This window comes from Salvelinus fontinalis, chromosome 17, assembly GCF_029448725.1.
Source record: "Salvelinus fontinalis isolate EN_2023a chromosome 17, ASM2944872v1, whole genome shotgun sequence".
NCBI classification, from domain to species: domain Eukaryota; kingdom Metazoa; phylum Chordata; class Actinopteri; order Salmoniformes; family Salmonidae; genus Salvelinus; species Salvelinus fontinalis.
In genome coordinates this window covers 41,657,879-41,675,295 of record NC_074681.1, presented here as the reverse complement: position 1 = coordinate 41,675,295, position 17,417 = coordinate 41,657,879, and the positions used below count along the sequence as shown (strand labels likewise).

The 17,417-nt window shown below is 43.6% G+C and overlaps 1 protein-coding gene across 1 annotated transcript in view; it reads right to left on the bottom strand.

Moving 5' to 3' along the window:
- Nucleotides 1–16,823, bottom strand: part of LOC129814412 (tyrosine-protein kinase JAK1-like) — a 31,253-nt gene extending 14,430 nt beyond the window's left edge. The window contains exons 1-24 of the mRNA XM_055867519.1: nucleotides 16,378–16,823; nucleotides 15,802–16,006; nucleotides 15,343–15,466; nucleotides 15,015–15,165; nucleotides 14,730–14,893; nucleotides 14,382–14,586; nucleotides 14,044–14,190; nucleotides 13,729–13,911; nucleotides 13,118–13,275; nucleotides 12,061–12,175; nucleotides 11,595–11,784; nucleotides 10,991–11,094; nucleotides 10,601–10,756; nucleotides 9,852–9,939; nucleotides 9,249–9,376; nucleotides 7,059–7,194; nucleotides 6,833–6,984; nucleotides 6,377–6,527; nucleotides 6,126–6,220; nucleotides 5,371–5,563; nucleotides 5,130–5,254; nucleotides 1,814–1,986; nucleotides 1,343–1,460; nucleotides 829–942 (exon numbers count right to left, since the gene is read on the bottom strand). Of these exons, the coding sequence (XP_055723494.1) occupies nucleotides 829–942; nucleotides 1,343–1,460; nucleotides 1,814–1,986; nucleotides 5,130–5,254; nucleotides 5,371–5,563; nucleotides 6,126–6,220; nucleotides 6,377–6,527; nucleotides 6,833–6,984; nucleotides 7,059–7,194; nucleotides 9,249–9,376; nucleotides 9,852–9,939; nucleotides 10,601–10,756; nucleotides 10,991–11,094; nucleotides 11,595–11,784; nucleotides 12,061–12,175; nucleotides 13,118–13,275; nucleotides 13,729–13,911; nucleotides 14,044–14,190; nucleotides 14,382–14,586; nucleotides 14,730–14,893; nucleotides 15,015–15,165; nucleotides 15,343–15,466; nucleotides 15,802–16,003 (3,372 nt within the window). The 5' untranslated portion in view covers nucleotides 16,004–16,006; nucleotides 16,378–16,823. The remainder of the gene's footprint in view (nucleotides 1–828; nucleotides 943–1,342; nucleotides 1,461–1,813; nucleotides 1,987–5,129; nucleotides 5,255–5,370; nucleotides 5,564–6,125; nucleotides 6,221–6,376; nucleotides 6,528–6,832; nucleotides 6,985–7,058; nucleotides 7,195–9,248; nucleotides 9,377–9,851; nucleotides 9,940–10,600; nucleotides 10,757–10,990; nucleotides 11,095–11,594; nucleotides 11,785–12,060; nucleotides 12,176–13,117; nucleotides 13,276–13,728; nucleotides 13,912–14,043; nucleotides 14,191–14,381; nucleotides 14,587–14,729; nucleotides 14,894–15,014; nucleotides 15,166–15,342; nucleotides 15,467–15,801; nucleotides 16,007–16,377) is intronic.
- Nucleotides 16,824–17,417: the final 594 nt, after the last annotated feature.

Genomic DNA, 17,417 nt, shown 5'->3' with positions numbered 1-17,417 from the left:
GCGGATGTTGTCTGTAATCCATGGCTTCTGGTTGGGATATGTATGTATGGTCACTGTGGGGACGGCACGTACATATCCCAACCAGAACGTACGTACATATCCCAACCAGAAGTCATTCATTTTGTCTTTCCCTTTAAATCGCCATAGAAACGGCCCCTCTCAATGCAGATTGATCGTGGTTATAGGCAATGAAAGCGAAGGATCTGGAGGTGAAAATGACGACAGTATCACGTAGATTTTGATTGGTTGAAAACCAGCGGAAAGACACCTATAAATAGTAACGTTTCTATTGAATCAACACTGTCAAGTATAAGTATATTAAGGTTATAATATTGTAGAGAACATTCTAATGATTCATTCTAGATAATTTGTAATGACATAGGGCAAAGAAAACTACGTTTTGACATTAATTTCATAGCACCCTCTTGAATTGCCCCATTTTTCTCTGCATTCTACAGCAGTGAGTGAACGCCGTAAACATTGACTTTGATACCTCAGCACCTGCTCGGAACCATGGGATGTGCAGGATGTTCTATTCCCACTCATTCCTATTGAGGATAGTTTTAGTATAGAATAACACTACTGAATGTGTATTGAGAAAGGGTACTATTATCTTTAGTTTGGAGCGAAGTTGCCCGTAGACGCTGATCTTGGGTCTATTTAGCATTTTCCCCACTAATGGTTAAGTTTAGGATTGGGGGATCAGAAGGTGATCCTAGACCTGTACCTCGGGAAAACCTCATCCCGGCGCTTTAGCTTTCAGATGAAAGAGAAGGAAAGACTACAGCCTTGGTAAACAGATGGCACCACTTCCCGGAGTTCTCTTACCGTGTCTGGGCAGCGAGGTGGACAGGGCAGCCTGCTGCCGGCAATCAGCACTTCCACCAATCGGGTGAGAGTCATCTGACCATTGGTTTTATTTGGAAGCATCTCCTTATATACCTGTGAACAACCATGTCACATGATCAAAACCAAACCAGATGGCCGTACCTACACCCCAGTCTTTTCTCTCAAAGTATACACTCATGCACTTCTTCCCATGCATTTAAAAGGATTGGATTGGTGCAAGCTTGGGGAAGGAGTTTCCTCCATATTTCTTACTCTAGTCATTTTCTTTAAAATCCATGAAGTGCACACTTAGGGAGAAAGGTCAGAGTATTGAATTGCAGAATAATTTGATCCCATAACAGACAAGGGCTAGCTTGATGAACTAAGACATCAGATACAGCACATGTTAAAATGTCTAACTCCTAGTGTTTTGTCAAATCAATAAAGTTTAACAAATTTGTATGAAACTATTTTCATAGTGAAGTGAGGTAAACACAGAGAGAAGGTTCTTTACCGTGTTAGGACTGCTGCTTGGCTCGCAGTAGGTCATTAGCTCATAGAGGGTCACTCCGAAAGACCACACGTCAGACGCAGGGTAGAACTTACAGTCCATCAGGCACTCAGGAGCATACCTACAAGGCAACACACACTGTAGCAAAATGTTTTGCAAAAACAACCTGGAGATAAGCATTTCTTATTGTTCAAGTTGAGGTAGTCCCTCCCTTTTTATCAGTTTGATTTCTTCCGTTTGGTGTCTACTTATCAATGAACACGACCAAGGTAAATATGTCAGCTAATGTCAATACAATGAGCCACAACCTGTCAAGATCATTAGAGGTTTTAATCTGATTCATCACAGATAGCAACAATAAACTGGCTTCCAGGCTTTTAAATGGCATGTGACCGTATCTCCTTAACTTTGATTTGGGAGTGAACCATCAAGTTAAGTTCTGGGACCTTGTCATTCTATTTCTAAGTTTCTCACCAGAACACAGGGCTGAACGTTTCCTCTTTGACAGTGTAGTAACTCTTGTCCTCCTTCATGCTCTTGGTCAGGCCAAAGTCTCCGATCTTCACCGTGCTCTCGTTCTCCACCAGAACGTTCCTGGCCGCCAAATCCCGGTGGATGAACCGCTGGGATCCCAAGTAATCCATTCCCTGAGAGACACACACACACATTTCACTTGTTTTTATAGTTTGTATACTTTTATAGCTATTTACCTGGCCGTCTTGTGGTTTCGAGGAGTCATTGAAACATTCAACACAACTTTCCATACAGTATTAGCCACAGTCACCAACGGTGTTCATTTCTTTGTAAGTAGCAGAACGTTTATATAAATAAGGACTGCAATGCTTTAGAATGTCCAACTCTCTCCATAATCAGAAACCGCAGTACATACATAAATACAGTGGGGCAAAAAGGTATTTAGTCAGCCACCAATTGTGCAAGTTCTCCCACTTAAAAAGATGAGAGAGGCCTGTAATTTTCATCATAGGTACATCACTTCAACTATGACAGACAAAATGAGAAAAATCACATTGTAGGATTTTTAATGAATTTATTTGCAAATTATGGTGGAAAATAAGTATTTGGTCAATAACAAAAGTTTCTCAATACTTTGTTATATACCCTTTGTTGGCAATGACAGAGGTCAAACGTTTTCTGTAAGTCTTCACAAGGTTTTCACACACTGTTGCTGGTATTTTATCCCGGGGCGGTGTGTTTATCCCAGTCTGCTGTTCCCACATGCTTCAAGAGGGCCACCATTGTTCCTGTTCCCAAGAAAGCTAAGGTAACTGAGCTAAACGACTACCGCCCCGTAGCACTCACTTCCGTCATCATGAAGTGCTTTGAGAGACTAGTCAAGGACCATATCACCTCCACCCTACCGGACACCCTAGACCCACTCCAATTTGCTTACCGACCCAATAGGTCCACAGACGACGCAATCGCAACCACACTGCACACTGCCCTAACCCATCTGGACAAGAGGAATACCTATGTGAGAATGCTGTTACAACCTCAGGAGGCTGAAGAAATTCGGCTTGTCACCAAAAGCACTCACAAACTTCTACAGATGCACAATCGAGAGCATCCTGTCGGGCTGTATCACCGCCTGGTACGGCAACTGCTCCGCCCACAACCGTAAGGCTCTCCAGAGGGTAGTGAGGTCTGCAGAACGCATCACCCGGGGCAAACTACCTGCCCTCCAGGACACCTACACCACCCGATGTCACAGGAAGGCCATAAAGATCATCAAGGACAACAACCACCCAAGCCACTGCCTGTTCACCCCGCTATCATCCAGAAGGCGAGGTCAGTACAGGTGCATCAATGCAGGGACCGAGAGACTGAAAAACAGCTTCTATCTCAAGGCCATCAGACTGTTAAACAGCCACCACTAACATTTAGCGGCCGCTGCCAACATACTGACTGAACTCCAGCCACTTTAAAAATGGGAATTGATGGAAATTATGTAAAAACGTACCACCAGCCACTTTAAACAATGCCACCTAATATAATGTTTACATACCCTACATTACATATCTCTTATGTATATGTATATACTGTACTCTATATCATCTACTGCATCTTGCCATCTTATGTAATACATGGACCACTAGCCACTTTATACTATGCCACTTTATGTTTACATACCCTACAGTACTCATCTCATAGGTATATACCGTACTCTATACCATGCACTGCATCTTGCCTATGCCGTTCTGTACCATCACTCATTCATATATCTTTATGTACATATTCTTTATCCCTTTACACTTGCGTGTATAAGGTAGTAGTTGTGGAATTGTTAGGTTAGATTACTTGTTGTTATTACTGCATTGTCGGAACTAGAAGCACAAGCATTTCGCTACACTCGCATTAACATCTGCTAACCATGTGTATGTGACTAATAAAATTTGATTTGATTTTGATTTGATTTTGGCCCATTCCTCCTTGCAGATCTCCTCTAGAGCAGTGATGTTTTGGGGCTGTTGCTGGGCAACACGGACTTTCAACTCCCTCCAAAGATTTTCTATGGGGTTGAGATCTGGAGACTGGCTAGGCCACTCCAGGACCTTGAAATGCTTCTTACGAAGCCACTCCTTCGTTGCCCGGGCGGTGTGTTTGGGATCATTGTCATGCTGAAAGACCCAGCCATGTTTCATCTTCAATGCCCTTGCTGATGGAAGGAGGTTTTCACTCAAAATCTCACGATACATGGCCCCATTCATTCTTTCCTTTACAAGGATCAGTCGTCCTGGTCCCTTTGCAGAAAAACAGCCCCAAAGCATGATGTTTCCACCCCCATGCTTCACAGTAGGTATGGTGTTCTTTGGATGCAACTCAGCATTCTTTGTCCTCCAAACACGACGAGTTGAGTTTTTACCAAAAAGTTATATTTTGGTTTCATCTGACCATATGACGTTCTCCCAATCTTCTTCTGGATCATCCAAATGCTCTCTAGCAAACTTCAGACGGGCCTGGACATGTACTGGCTTAAGCAGGGGGACACGTCTGGCACTGCAGGATTTGAGTCCCTGGCGGCGTAGTGTGTTACTGATGGTAGGCTTTGTTACTTTGGTTCCAGCTCTCTGCAGGTCATTCACTAGGTCCTCCCGTGTGGTTCTGGGATTTTTGCTCACCGTTCTTGTGATCATTTTGACCACACGGGGTGAGATCTTGCGTGGAGCCCCAGATCGAGGGAGATTATCAGTGGTCTTGTATGTCTTCCATTTCCTAATAATTGCTCCCACAGTTGATTTCTTCAAACCAAGCTGCTTACCTATAGCAGATTCAGTCTTCCCAGCCTGGTGCAAGTCTACAATTTTGCTTCTGGTGTCCTTTGACAGCTCTTTGGTCTTGGCCATAGTGGAGTTTGGAGTGTGACTGTTTGAGGTTGTGGACAGGTGTCTTTTATACTGATAACAAGTTCAAACAGGTGCCATTAATACAGGTAACGAGTGGAGGACAGAGGAGCCTCTTAAAGAAGAAGTTACAGGTCTGTGAGAGCCAGAAATCTTGTTTTTATCTTGTTTGTAGGTGACCAAATACTTATTTTCCACCATAATTTTCAAATAAATTCATTAAAAATCCTACAATGTGATTTTCTGGATTTTTTCCCTCATTTTGTATGTCATAGTTGAAGTGTACCTATGATGAAAATTACAGGCCTCTCTCATATTTTTAAGTGGGAGAACTTGCACAATTGGTGGCTGACTAAATACTTTTTTTGCCCCACTGTACCTATAGGGGCTAGTTAAAACAGGGGTATTAATAAAGCTCCATACTACAATACCTGGCAGATCTGGAGGGCGTAGTTGAGAAGTCTCTTGAGGTCAGTCTGGTGTTTTCTTTTGGGAAGGTAGTCCTTCAGGCTCCCCGCTGGCAGGTACTCCATAATCAGCTTAGTGGTCCTCCCACCTAGACAAAGAAACACGATTTTCACACAAGTGTGTGTGTGTGGTGTGTGTATTGTATATTTACATACAGTATACATTTAGGTGTGTATGTAGGATTGCATCCATTGCCCTCCTCACCCTCCTCGCTACACACTCCTTTGTATTTGACAATGTTGTGGTGGTAGAGTTCTCTCATGGTATCTATCTCTCTTCTCAGGTGGCAGGCCAGCTGGCCTTTGCCGTTTGACTTCAGAGACTTGACCGCCACCAGCTCCCCTCGGCCATCCCCACGGGGGTCATACTGACACAGCTCCACCTTACCAAACTGACCCTGCACAGTAGACACACAACACAAGAACAATTCTAGAATAAAGCACGCCACAGACATAGTGAACACATATTAACCCAAACAAGTACAGTTCATATCCGTACCACACACACAATTACATACCTCAATCGTCACATTACAGGGGTATTACTAGGATGAAAAAAACTAAGCGGTCACCTTGACACTCATATTTTGGGTTCTGATGGGGTAAGACAATGAAACTAAGCTCAAGGAAGCATTGGGGTGGCAGGAAACCTAGTGGTTAGCGCGTTGGGCCAGTAACCGAAAGGTTTCTGGATCGAATCCCAGAGCTGACAAGGTGTTCTGTCGTTCTGCCCCTGAACAAGGCAGTTGACCCACTGTTCCCCGGTAGGCCGTCAATGTAAATAAGAATTTGTTCTTAACTGACTTGCCTAGTTAAATTAAATATAAGAGATATTATTCACGAATCAATGGCTATAATTTAAAACATTAAAATAATTGATGTACCAATCCCAGATTGCCCCTTTAAAATGAGGACAAGTACTCCAATAGTAAAGTATACATGTATTAAGAGAGTCCCTACCTCTCCCAGGTCATCAATTTTCCTGAGGAACCTAATATCAAAAACAGTGGGGTCCACTTCCTGGATGGGCACCCTACCAGGTGGCAGGACTGGGTCTGGGGGAGGGGCCACACAGAGATAGGGTTATACAAATACATTCTCTATGTAAACACAGGCACACACACACACACACTTGTCTGCATGCACATACACATGCAGGTGATAATGACAACAAGAACAATAGAGGCAGATAAAAAGGTTTGTCCTCTTACTCTGCTCGGATACCCCGGTGAGGTCCCTGACAATGGCCCTGAAGAATGGCCTCCTCTTGGGGTCGTAGTTCATGCACTTGGTGATGAGCTCAGCCAGCTGAGGGCAGTCTGGGGTCACCAGGGAACACTGGGCTGAGTAAAACATCTCCTTCTTCTCACAGAGAGAAAGAGAGGAGATGGATCAGAACCAAGACTGTTCCAATACTGATTCCAATTCCTTGCTTCTAAGTGATATGCTATGAATATTGTAAGAATACCACAGTCTACAAGTGTCAATAAATAGGTGTATTCAATGAAATAACTCAAGACCTCCCCTCTGAAATAGATATCTCACCTGGGTAAATAAAGGACACAAAAATAAAAATAAATAGTTAGGCTATGTCACAGGAGTCTGGGGGTGGTTGTGAGTGAGAGATTGTGTTGCTCACTGTCTTGTCAGGGGAAGTGTGGGTGTACCTCTATGAGTTTCTTGTCCTTGAGAGGAGCCACTCCCTCATAGCAGATCTCCCACAGTGTGGTGCCAAATCCCCACTTATCCACCGCAACACTCAGGGCCTGGCTGTTCCTCACACACTCTGGGGCGATCCACGGGATCCTCTCCACACACTCTGTAATACAACACAGTCTTGTCAGCTGGGGGGGAAAAAACAGACACACAGAGACGCACACACCACACACACACCTTGTATGTTGAGTGCGGAGATGGAGACCCCGGGGCTACTCAGTTTGATGAAGGGCCCAGTCTCTCCCTCTAGGCCATCCCGCTCCACTAGGACGTTCTTAGCACACACATAGCCATGGACCAGCTTCTTATCCTCCTATAGGGGACAGGAACACAGGGAAGGGTCAGGTCTAGAGCCATATAGATCTATGCAACTTTGACAAACTACTACTACTGTATTGTCCAGGTTGGCACCAAGTTCCAAGACCATTTCATTCTACATTAGATTATAAAATGCAATGTTATTATAATGGCACATTTCTATGCCTGATTCATACTATGGGGTCAGCCTGAATCATACTGGACCGGTATTTTCTGTTCACATTGTCCTTTCTACCACGGTTCCAGTAACTGTAACTATGAAGAATGCATAACCGGGGCCTCCCGGGTGGCGCAGTGGTCTAGGGCACTGCATCGCAGCGCTAACTGCGCCACCAGAGTCTCTGGGTTCGCGCCCAGGCTCTGTCGCAGCCGGCCGCGACCGGGAGGTCCGTGGGGCGACGCACAATTGGCATAGCGTCGTCCGGGGTAGGGAGGGTTTGGCCGGTAGGGATATCCTTGTCTCATCGCGCTCCAGCGACTCCTGTGGCGGGCCGGGCGCAGTGCGCGCCAACCAAGGTACCAGGTACACGGTGTTTCCTCCGACACATTGGTGCGGCTGGTTTCCGGGTTGGAGGCGCGCTGTGTTAAGAAGCAGTACGGCTGGTTGGGTTGTGCTTCGGAGGACGCATGGCTTTCGACCTTCGTCTCTCCCGTGCCCGTACGGGAGTTGTAGCGATGAGACAAGGTAGTAATTACTAGCGATTGGATACCACGAAAATTGGGGGGAAAATGGGATAAAAAAAATAAAATAAAAAAAAAGAATGCATAACCAGGCCTCCATTTTGGAGAAAAAAATTGCATAGATGAGCATATTCTTTTTTTTTTTTCATTCTTTTTTTTTCTTCTCGTGCCTTTGCTGTGTTTTCGCTGGTGACCAGCCTTCTTTTTTTTTCTTCTCGTGCCATCGCTGTGTTTTCGCTGGTGACCAGCCTTCGCTGTGTTTTCGCTGGTGACCAGCCTTCGCTGTGTTTTCGCTGGTGACCAGCCTTCTTTTTTTTTCTTCTCGTGCCTTCGCTGTGTTTTCGCTGGTGACCAGCCTTCGCTGTGTTTTCGCTGGTGACCAGCCTTCGCTGTGTTTTCGCTGGTGACCAGCCTTCGCTGTGTTTTCGCTGGTGACCAGCCTTCGCTGTGTTTTTACTGGTGACCAGCCTTCGCTGTGTTTTCGCTGGTGACCAACCTTCGCTGTGTTTTAGCTGGTGACCAGCCTTCGCTGTGTTTTCGCTGGTGACCAGCCTTCGCTGTGTTTTCGCTGGTGACCAGCCTTCGCTGTGTTTTCGCTGGTGACCAGCCTTCGCTGTGTTTTCGCTGGTGACCAGCCTTCGCTGTGTTTTCGCTGGTGACCAGCCTTCGCTGTGTTTTTGCTGGTGACCAGCTTTCATTGTGTTTTCGACACTGGTAAAGTCACATGCTGGCTTGCAAAGTGATGTTCAATTCCTATCCAGTCAGAGTGGGGATGTCCAACAATTGTAACTTTTATTCACCCACAAAGGCATTCAGAATGACTGCCAGTGTTAAAACAATGAATAAATGAACCTAAACCTAAACAACTACTTCAATAACGGGGTCAATAAGTCAACTAACAGATTGGATTAGTTTAGAGAAATAGCTGTTATTTATCTTCGTGTAGCATAAGATTATTAATCAATTAATTTATCAACCAATGAACATGCAAAAACACAGATATTGAAACAAACAATTAAAACAATCTAACCGCAATAGAGCAATCTGGGAAATACAATAATGATGGGTGTGCTTTTGCAGACCAGCTTGACCAGCATAGAACAGCTTGGTCACCAGCATCACCAGCATAAGCTGGTCATCAGCATACCAGCATTACCAGCATGAGTTGGTTACCAGAATCACCTGCTTGACCAGCTAGTCAGCCAGCCTAACCAGCGAGACCATGCTGGTCAGACCAGCATGGACAGGCTTGATATTTAGGCTGGTCTATGCTGTTTCCCCCCCCCCCCCCATCAGGGCAGCCCAGTACAGCTTGGTTTGGCCCTGTAGTGTCAAATCGCAATTGTGTCTCGTCTCATCACATCTCACCAGGTAGCTGAGGGCGCCGGTCAGTTGTTTGGCCACCTGGTACTTCCAGGAGGTGCTGAGTTCAAGACGATGTCCCCGCATGAACACATCCAGAGGACCCAGCGTCACATGCTCCTCCACAATGATATCTGAACAGCGACAACACCATACACACACACACACACACACACACACACACACACACACACAGTTAGAGGTACAAAAAATGTCTAGCCTATTTCAGGTAAAAAAGTATGAGTAGGTTGCAACTTAATAAATAAATAATAATAATACTTTTGCTGTCAGAGACATTTTCCACAATATACGGTATATGCAGACAAGCTATGTCCTAACCTTCAGCGATGCAAACTAATCAGCAGTATCGGGTATCAACTTCCGCAACAACTAAGAGCGTGAAGCGCGAGGCTAAACTTCTCCCTAGTTGTTGTGGTGCAGATATCATGTTGTAGGAGTGTGAAGGGTACACATGAACATGCACAGATATGTGCGTACATAGTCTCGCATGGCGCTCGTCTGCATTAACGTAGGTTCTTCCTGCGGCTTGTGGCATATCGCAGAGTCTCAGTTTAGGAGTCTAAATAAGAGGAAGGAAGGATGACTTACTGTCATGGTTGCGAACACAGACACCGTGCAGCAGAGTGATGTGTTGATGGGACACCTGACGCATCATACTGACCGTTTCAAAGAAAGTCTAACGGAAAGAGCTCAGTGTCAAAGGTCAGAGTCAAAAGTCAAAGGGAGAAGTCACAAGGTCAGACATGGGTGGTGGAGGGAGGAGCGGTGTGTATGTGTGGTAGCCCTTTCCTGCAGTCAAATGACCTACTAGCCTCATGGGTGGAATGTTATTAATATTTTTCATAATTTCCTAATTAATAAACATTAAATATATATTTTTTTAAGCCCAAAATCCTGTTTCTATGTCAAACGGTTGTGTTATATTTCAGTCTTCTGCGATGTATATAAAAGTGTAATATTGGGACGTAAACTCAAAATGTAGTACATTTCAACTCTATACCTGACATGGTAGAGGCGTCTTCTTATTTTCTAAGCCCATAACCATGTGGGTGAGGTGTATACTTTGAAACGAAAGTAGATTTGTTTAAGACTACCAAGAAACACTCTGTGTGACCCTGATTTAGCCCACTGCAATAAAAGGTTAGTGTATGCCAATCACATTAATTTACAAAGCCACTTTTTGTTTATACAGTATGTGTGTGTGTGTGTGTGTGTGTGTGTGTGTGTGTGTGTGTGTGTGTGTGTGTGTGTGTGTGTGTGTGTGTGTGTGTGTGTGTGTGTGTGTGTGTGTGTGTGTGTGTGTGTGTGTGTGTGTGTGTGTGTGTGTGTGTTCTCACCATAGACATGTCTCTGTGTTGGGACCCTAGCACTTTCAGGACCACTTTCACCTCGTGGTAGGTTTGGGAACCCCACACATCCTTCTCTTCCTCACTCTTTATCTTAAATTTGCCAGCATAGATGTTAGTTCTGGTGCCACAGCCCAAGTGCTCCTCCTATATAGACATATGAGAGACACAGACACGGTTATGGAAAGAATAGCATTATTTGTAGATCGAAGGAAATTAAATAAAAAGTAGTATTGTCAGTGTAGGGCATCCTGTGCACACAAACATACTGTAAACACATAGTAAAGGCTAACATGCAAACACACAAGCACATTCAAATCCACACAAGCAAACAGACAGACTCACACAACCACGTACACAAGTGCACACACACACACACACCTGCACTATGTCCTCGTTGAGGATCTTGTGGAAGATGACATGACTCTGTACAGGGTCGGTCGGCTCCCCATCTCTCTTTGTCACTAGTAGCAGGTTAGACATTTCTGAAACAAACAAAAAAAACTGAAATGGGAAACAATATAGACACACACCAATCTTCTCCCTCTGACGTGAAAACAGGCGACAGAGCTGCCGAATTCAGGAAAACCACTGTAACTTAGCAACATTTCCTGTTTGATAGTGGTATAAAGAGAACAACACATCCAGGTCTGGTGTATTGTATGGCATAAGGTGCCAAACCTCTGGGAAGGACCATGGTCAGGGATTAGGTGCCGTGGTGATACACTTTAGAAAAAAGGGTTCCAAAGGGGTTCTTCAGCTGTCCCCATAAACTTTTTTGGTTCCAGATAGAACCCTTTTTTGTTACAGGTAGAAAACCCTTTTGGGATCCATGTAGAACCCTCTGTAGAAAGGGAACCAAAAGAATTGTTCCTGGAACCAAAAAGGGTTATTCTATGGGGACAGCCGAAGAACCCTTTTAGGTTCTAGATAGCACCTTTTTTTCTAAGTGTGTGTAGTATTGGGGCAGGGTATCATACCATACCTCTGGGCTGCGGAGGGCAGGCCTTGCGGAGCTGGAAGAAGACTCCGTCTGAACTAAGTCTCTGGCCCATCAGCTGTTCCATCAGCTCCCCGAGAGAGGGCTGCCTCAGAGCTGTACCACTCAGGCCGTAGCCTTCCGGCCCCACCTCGATCTTAAAGCTACGGTACGGATGGCTATCGGTCTGGTTCACCTACAGCAAGAGTGCCAAGAAGAGGAGAACAAGTATAGAGAGTAATCGAGCCAATTTATTTACACCGACCATTTTACAGCAACAAATTGTCACAATTCAGTTCAGTCAAATAATGGTGACTAACAAGATAGTCACTAACACGATAGCGCCGCCAGGCTTTTAAAAGTGAGAAAGCCTCACAAAAATGTTCAAATGTATCATTGACTGAAAATGAGAGTGGCTGTATACATGTCTAAATGAGTATGGGTGAGGCAGATGGTGGAAGTGGTACTATACTTCATTGCATTTGACAGTCAGGATGATGTGGTCATAGTCGATGCAGCTCCAGCGCAGCACATACATGCCCTCCTCCCTGCCCTCCTGACGCAGCTTGTGGGAGGTGTAGTCCATGCTGGAGGGGGAGGGGCCAAATTGCATCATGGGAAAAGGGGTGGATCAACTCAGTTCTACACTAGTATAGAAGTATTACTGTATCACTGGCTAGGTTCCCATCCAATTGGCGACAGATTTTCATCAGAATATTCTAAAATATGCACATTTTCCAACCAGTGGTGGGTTTCCACCAAACTGACCTGTTGCGAATAACAATCAGTGCACAGAAATCAGTGAAGTAGTGCACAGAAAATGTACTTTTTCACTTGTGTTTTCATGGACCGAATAAAAATCGAACGTTTTTTTCTTCATTTTCCACTCGACCAATAGTGGTCACAAAAATTGTTCTGTTAAATAGTAAATGTGCCTACTCTGTTATTGGCATGTGTGCTTTAACCAACAGTTCACAGATACAGTGCGGGTAGTCTGTACAGATAGTCTACATGATGAGATTATTATGGATAAGAGCGAGAATATTTGTATTTGTTAAATGTCAGACAAGCATTGATCATCGTGTCACCAGAATAAGACCCTCGATATTGATTGGAAGGAAAGGTGCATCAAGCTCATCCCTGTGCACTTTCACCACCCTGTGAAGTTCATCATCATTTATTTAATCTGTAGCTGAATAAATTGCATGGTTTCCCGAGTCATAGTGAGAGAACCACACACCATATCATCGCGTGACTCCAAGTTCACTTTGATATGATCCTACCACGTCAAAAAAACAAATGATCTGTCAGAAATGATCAAATTGAACGAAACTTCCTATCTCCAACATGGCTGTCGTGATTGTTTTATCTATACGGTGTGACCTTACTCGCATAAAAACTGTGGATGGAAATGTGGTTACTGACAAAGATATCTGTATAATCTGACAAATTGACAGTATTACAAAAATGTTGTATTTTATTAATATTTACATTTTCTCTAACCAATGAATGGGAATATTTAAGCTCACCTGATTGGACCATGACAGCCTTCCTGCAGGTTCTGTACCACGGAGGGAGGGGCCACATCTGTACACAGGAAGTGATGTGCATCCACTGTCAGACGGAAGTATCCATCAATGAGGGTGGCAAAAGACAATGCCTCTGCATGGTAACCCAGGCTCAGTTCCTGTGGTGGAGATAGAGCGACAACTAATGACAATGAAGGTCCATGTCCAATATGAAAGAGAAAATTGGTAATAAGAGTATACACTGACGGAGTCTCATTCAAGATTGCTCACTCAGATATTCAGCATTATTGAATGTTTAAGTTTCCCCTGAAGCTTAAACCTCCAATATGTAACTTTTTGGGAGACCCCATCAAATTCAATGATTCCTGTTCTTAAGTTTCGTTTTTGACTCTTTTGCTTTCGGTTTTGTACACCAGCTTCAAACAGCTGAAAATACAATATTTTTTGTTATTGAAAATATATTTGACATCGGTTTAGATGGTACAATGATTCTCTACACTATACATTGCTTGTTTTGTCACATTAACTGAAATTAGGCAAACTATTACAATTTTAGCAACCAGGATATGGCGATTTCTGCATATTGCACCTTTAAACCAATGAAACTTTACCATCTTTTTGTTGTCCTGCTTGTGGACAGTGACTGTGGAGCCCTTGATGTTGATGTGTGTAATCTCATAGAAATCAGAGAAGGTTTTCCAGTCATTCGAAACGTCTTGAGCTGGTTTGTTCTTCCAGTTGATGTCGGTTTTGTACTTTTTTGATTTTTTCTTCTCTTTGGCAGTCCATGCATTCTGAGAAATATATGAACATGACATGTTTTTAATCTCTTTATGAACAACATATCAGATGACATTTAGATAATAATGATGGATACAACGTGTGCCATAATTTACACATTTTAAACTAAAAAATACTATACTCACATTCTGTTGCATCTTCCGCCACTTGATCCCTGTATTTCCAGACACAAGGACTTGGTACTGGGTGGGCTGACCCTGGTTACAGGAAGTGGGTGTTCCTTCCATCTCCCCTTCGCTGTCAGTCACACGTAGCACTTCAGGCTTGTACATCTTGTAATGAGACAGGATACCATTATGTTAGCTTCAGGAACATCTTTACACATACAGTACTTTACACAGATTTTTAGAGTACCACCTGGTTCTGTCTTTGGCCCAGTGCCATTCTTTCTTTAATTAATAGCGTGTCTGCAAACATGGTTACGCAGTGCATTATGAGTACTGTAATACATCTAGCTACACACCTCACAGCCGAACTCACAGGTCAGCGTCTCCAGCGTAGCCAAGTATTTGACCTTGATGTCATGGGTGTTGACTTTGTTGCTCTTCACTGTCTTGTTGTTGAACTCGTTAAAGAAGTGCTGAAACACCCGGGAGATGCGGAGTCGTGTCAGGAAGTTCCGCTGCTTGATGATTTGGTTCACGCTCTCTGGGATGTATTTCTTATAGCTGGGTGGGATGGAAAGAGATTTGGTTGAGTCGGGGGTGTATGTGTGTGTGTGCATGAGTGTTTATAAGAAAGATGGTAAACCGACAGCAAGACAGTAACACCGGTTTAATTTTGAACCTCTTTGTGAGTGACGATTAGTTACCTGATCTGTCCTGCTAAATATGGGTTGCCAATGTTCTTCTCCAAGGCATTGTGTGTGATAGACAACACTGCCACCCCCAGGCACTCATTCTCAATAAAGTGGGCCTCCTCTTCATTCTGAGGGTTGCGCACTGCGGCCCACCCCTTCAGGAAGTCATGCTGACCCTGGGAAAAGCCAATGCACAAACACATGAATCAGGATATATGACTGTGTATGCTAGAATTCTACATTTGAGGATACAACTGTTTTAAACTGTATAAACCTTTTTTTTGTGCAAAATTATACCTGGGCAAACAGATACTTCAGTGAGGCAGCCTCAAGGAGTGCCGTACCCCCTGATTCGGTCTTCAGCCCATTGCCGTTCTTTGTCTTGAGGGCATGTCTGCAAACACGTGGCACATTGTCATTCGCACCATGCCAGTTGGTGAAGTAGAACCTGGATAAAGAGACGAGGGTATTTCAATGTCAGTATGAAGTTTTTGTAAGAAAGTTATTTTTATCTCAAGTTTGCGAATTTGCAGACCAAAGTGCTGCTGCAATCGAAAATGGTTACCTCTGCTTTGTTCCTTCAATATTTGTGACAAACTGAGGAGCAACATATCCTAATGCTTACCTCATGCGATAGTGGAGCTTTAAGCAGGTGCTCTCCTCGATTTTGAAGGTGTGATTGGGAGGGTACCAGATGTCCATGCCCTCGTCATACAAGGCAAACAGATTGAAGCAAAGAGGTGAAATGCCTAAAAAGAGAGATATGATTTCCCTCAACGCAGAACCAGCAAGTTGCTACCTTTCATATTCATTATCCATAACACACACACTCAGATGAGCAACTCAGGAGGGGGAAAGAAGACTTGGAATTTCGGTCTGAGTGAGAGATCTTAGTAAGACCTTTGGTCTGAGAGAGTTTACAGTCTGTGTGAGAGGGGTTTGTGTGTGAGAGACAGCGAGAGACAGAGAGGGAGAAAGAGAGAGAAAAAGAGAGAGTGAACAAAGAGGGGGGACATAAACTATGTTTATGTTACTGTATTAATGTCCATATATTTCCTTGTATATAACACTGACTCAGACTCACCACACTTCTTGGCTGCCCCTGTGCACAGCTCCTCAGCAGTGTAACAACCCTGGAGAAACTCCAGCTGGTGAGAGTCTCGCAGGTAGAAGTGGACCTCGAGGCCCTGTGCTAATACAGGGATTGGCGTGAACTTGCCCTTCCTCGTCCTCCGCATCTTTGCCAACAGTTGCCTGCCCATGTCCATTGCCTTGTTTCGAGGCATTCACTAAAGAAGAGAAGATTAATGTTAAGAGGATGACAATATAGCCATAGTAGGCTACTATATGGCTTTAATAAGTGCATAATATGTAATAGTGACATTGATGTCATTTTAGCTCATATATTTAAAACCAGATTAATCCAAAATCATAGGCTACCTGAAAGTAAAAGTGAAAATCTGAGTACAAAATCTATTGATGACAAAAAAATCTATTATTCACATTTAAATCCATGTGTATCTTCAAAGAGCAGAATGTTACACTCTAAGTATGTGAATTAAGGGAAATCTGAATATAAACTACTTACTTACAGTATTACAGTGCTTACAGTAGACCAGTGACAATAACCTATGATGAAACGCCTCATTATGAAACTCACCTATGTCTATGACTTTATGCCGTCCACGAATGTCTGAAAAAAATAACTTTCTCTTTCATGAACGGCCAAATATCAATGTAGGCTACTTATATTATCATATTATGATGATGTTTTTGAGCACGTATCATTGATAAGGGTTTTAAATCCTGTACAATGAAGTTGCTAAATCTCGGCGATGGCTCTTCCAAGCAAGCGTCTTGTCAATTCCCGTAAACGCTGTCGCGAATCCACGCCCATGTAGTCGTCTATTGGTTATTTAGTAAATCAATAAAGTGGAAACAACAGCACGTTTTTACGTTCTGGAACTTTCAACTGTACGGAAACGGGGCTGTACTGAACAGTCAGTTAAAAAACGGGGAGGTGTTGGGTTGAGGGACACTGTCAACATGGCCACTCACTTTTAAAGACGTCAGTCATTGCTTCATGCCACACCACGCCACACGCACCAAACCAACCGGAACAAGCGTATCTAAAAATCTGTTCAAGAACGTAAAATAACATGTTGATGTAGTACAGTACAAACCGTTCCACAAAGTAGAAAGCGTTCAAGCGAACTGAACGCACCCCAGAATTAACCATTGTTGGCAAGCAATACATATTTCAGAACAACTATGACTGAATTATTATCCTTACACTTTCAAAAATACTAGTCGAATAAGACATGGGAGAGATGACGAATTTTGGCAGAGATTTATTTATAGACTAATACAAAAAATCAGTAGCGGATTTGGGTACTGGCGACATGGGCAAATGTAGTAATGTAGGCTAAACTGACAAAGGAGCAAAGAGCATAAATCTGAACTAGCAAGCAAGTCGCAGCAATGAAGAACAGGAAGGGGGGAGAATTCTGGCAGGGGAGAGATTTTCGGCACAACACCGGAAAGCCATGCTTTGTTATAATTCTGAGTGGCCACAAAGCTAGCTACAATGAAGCATGTGGGGCATCGTAGGTGGCTCGTTCCAGCTAGTTTTATCTTGTTCTTCATAACATGTCTTGTTTTGACTGATTTCATGTCAATGCTAATATGGAGAAAACTCAC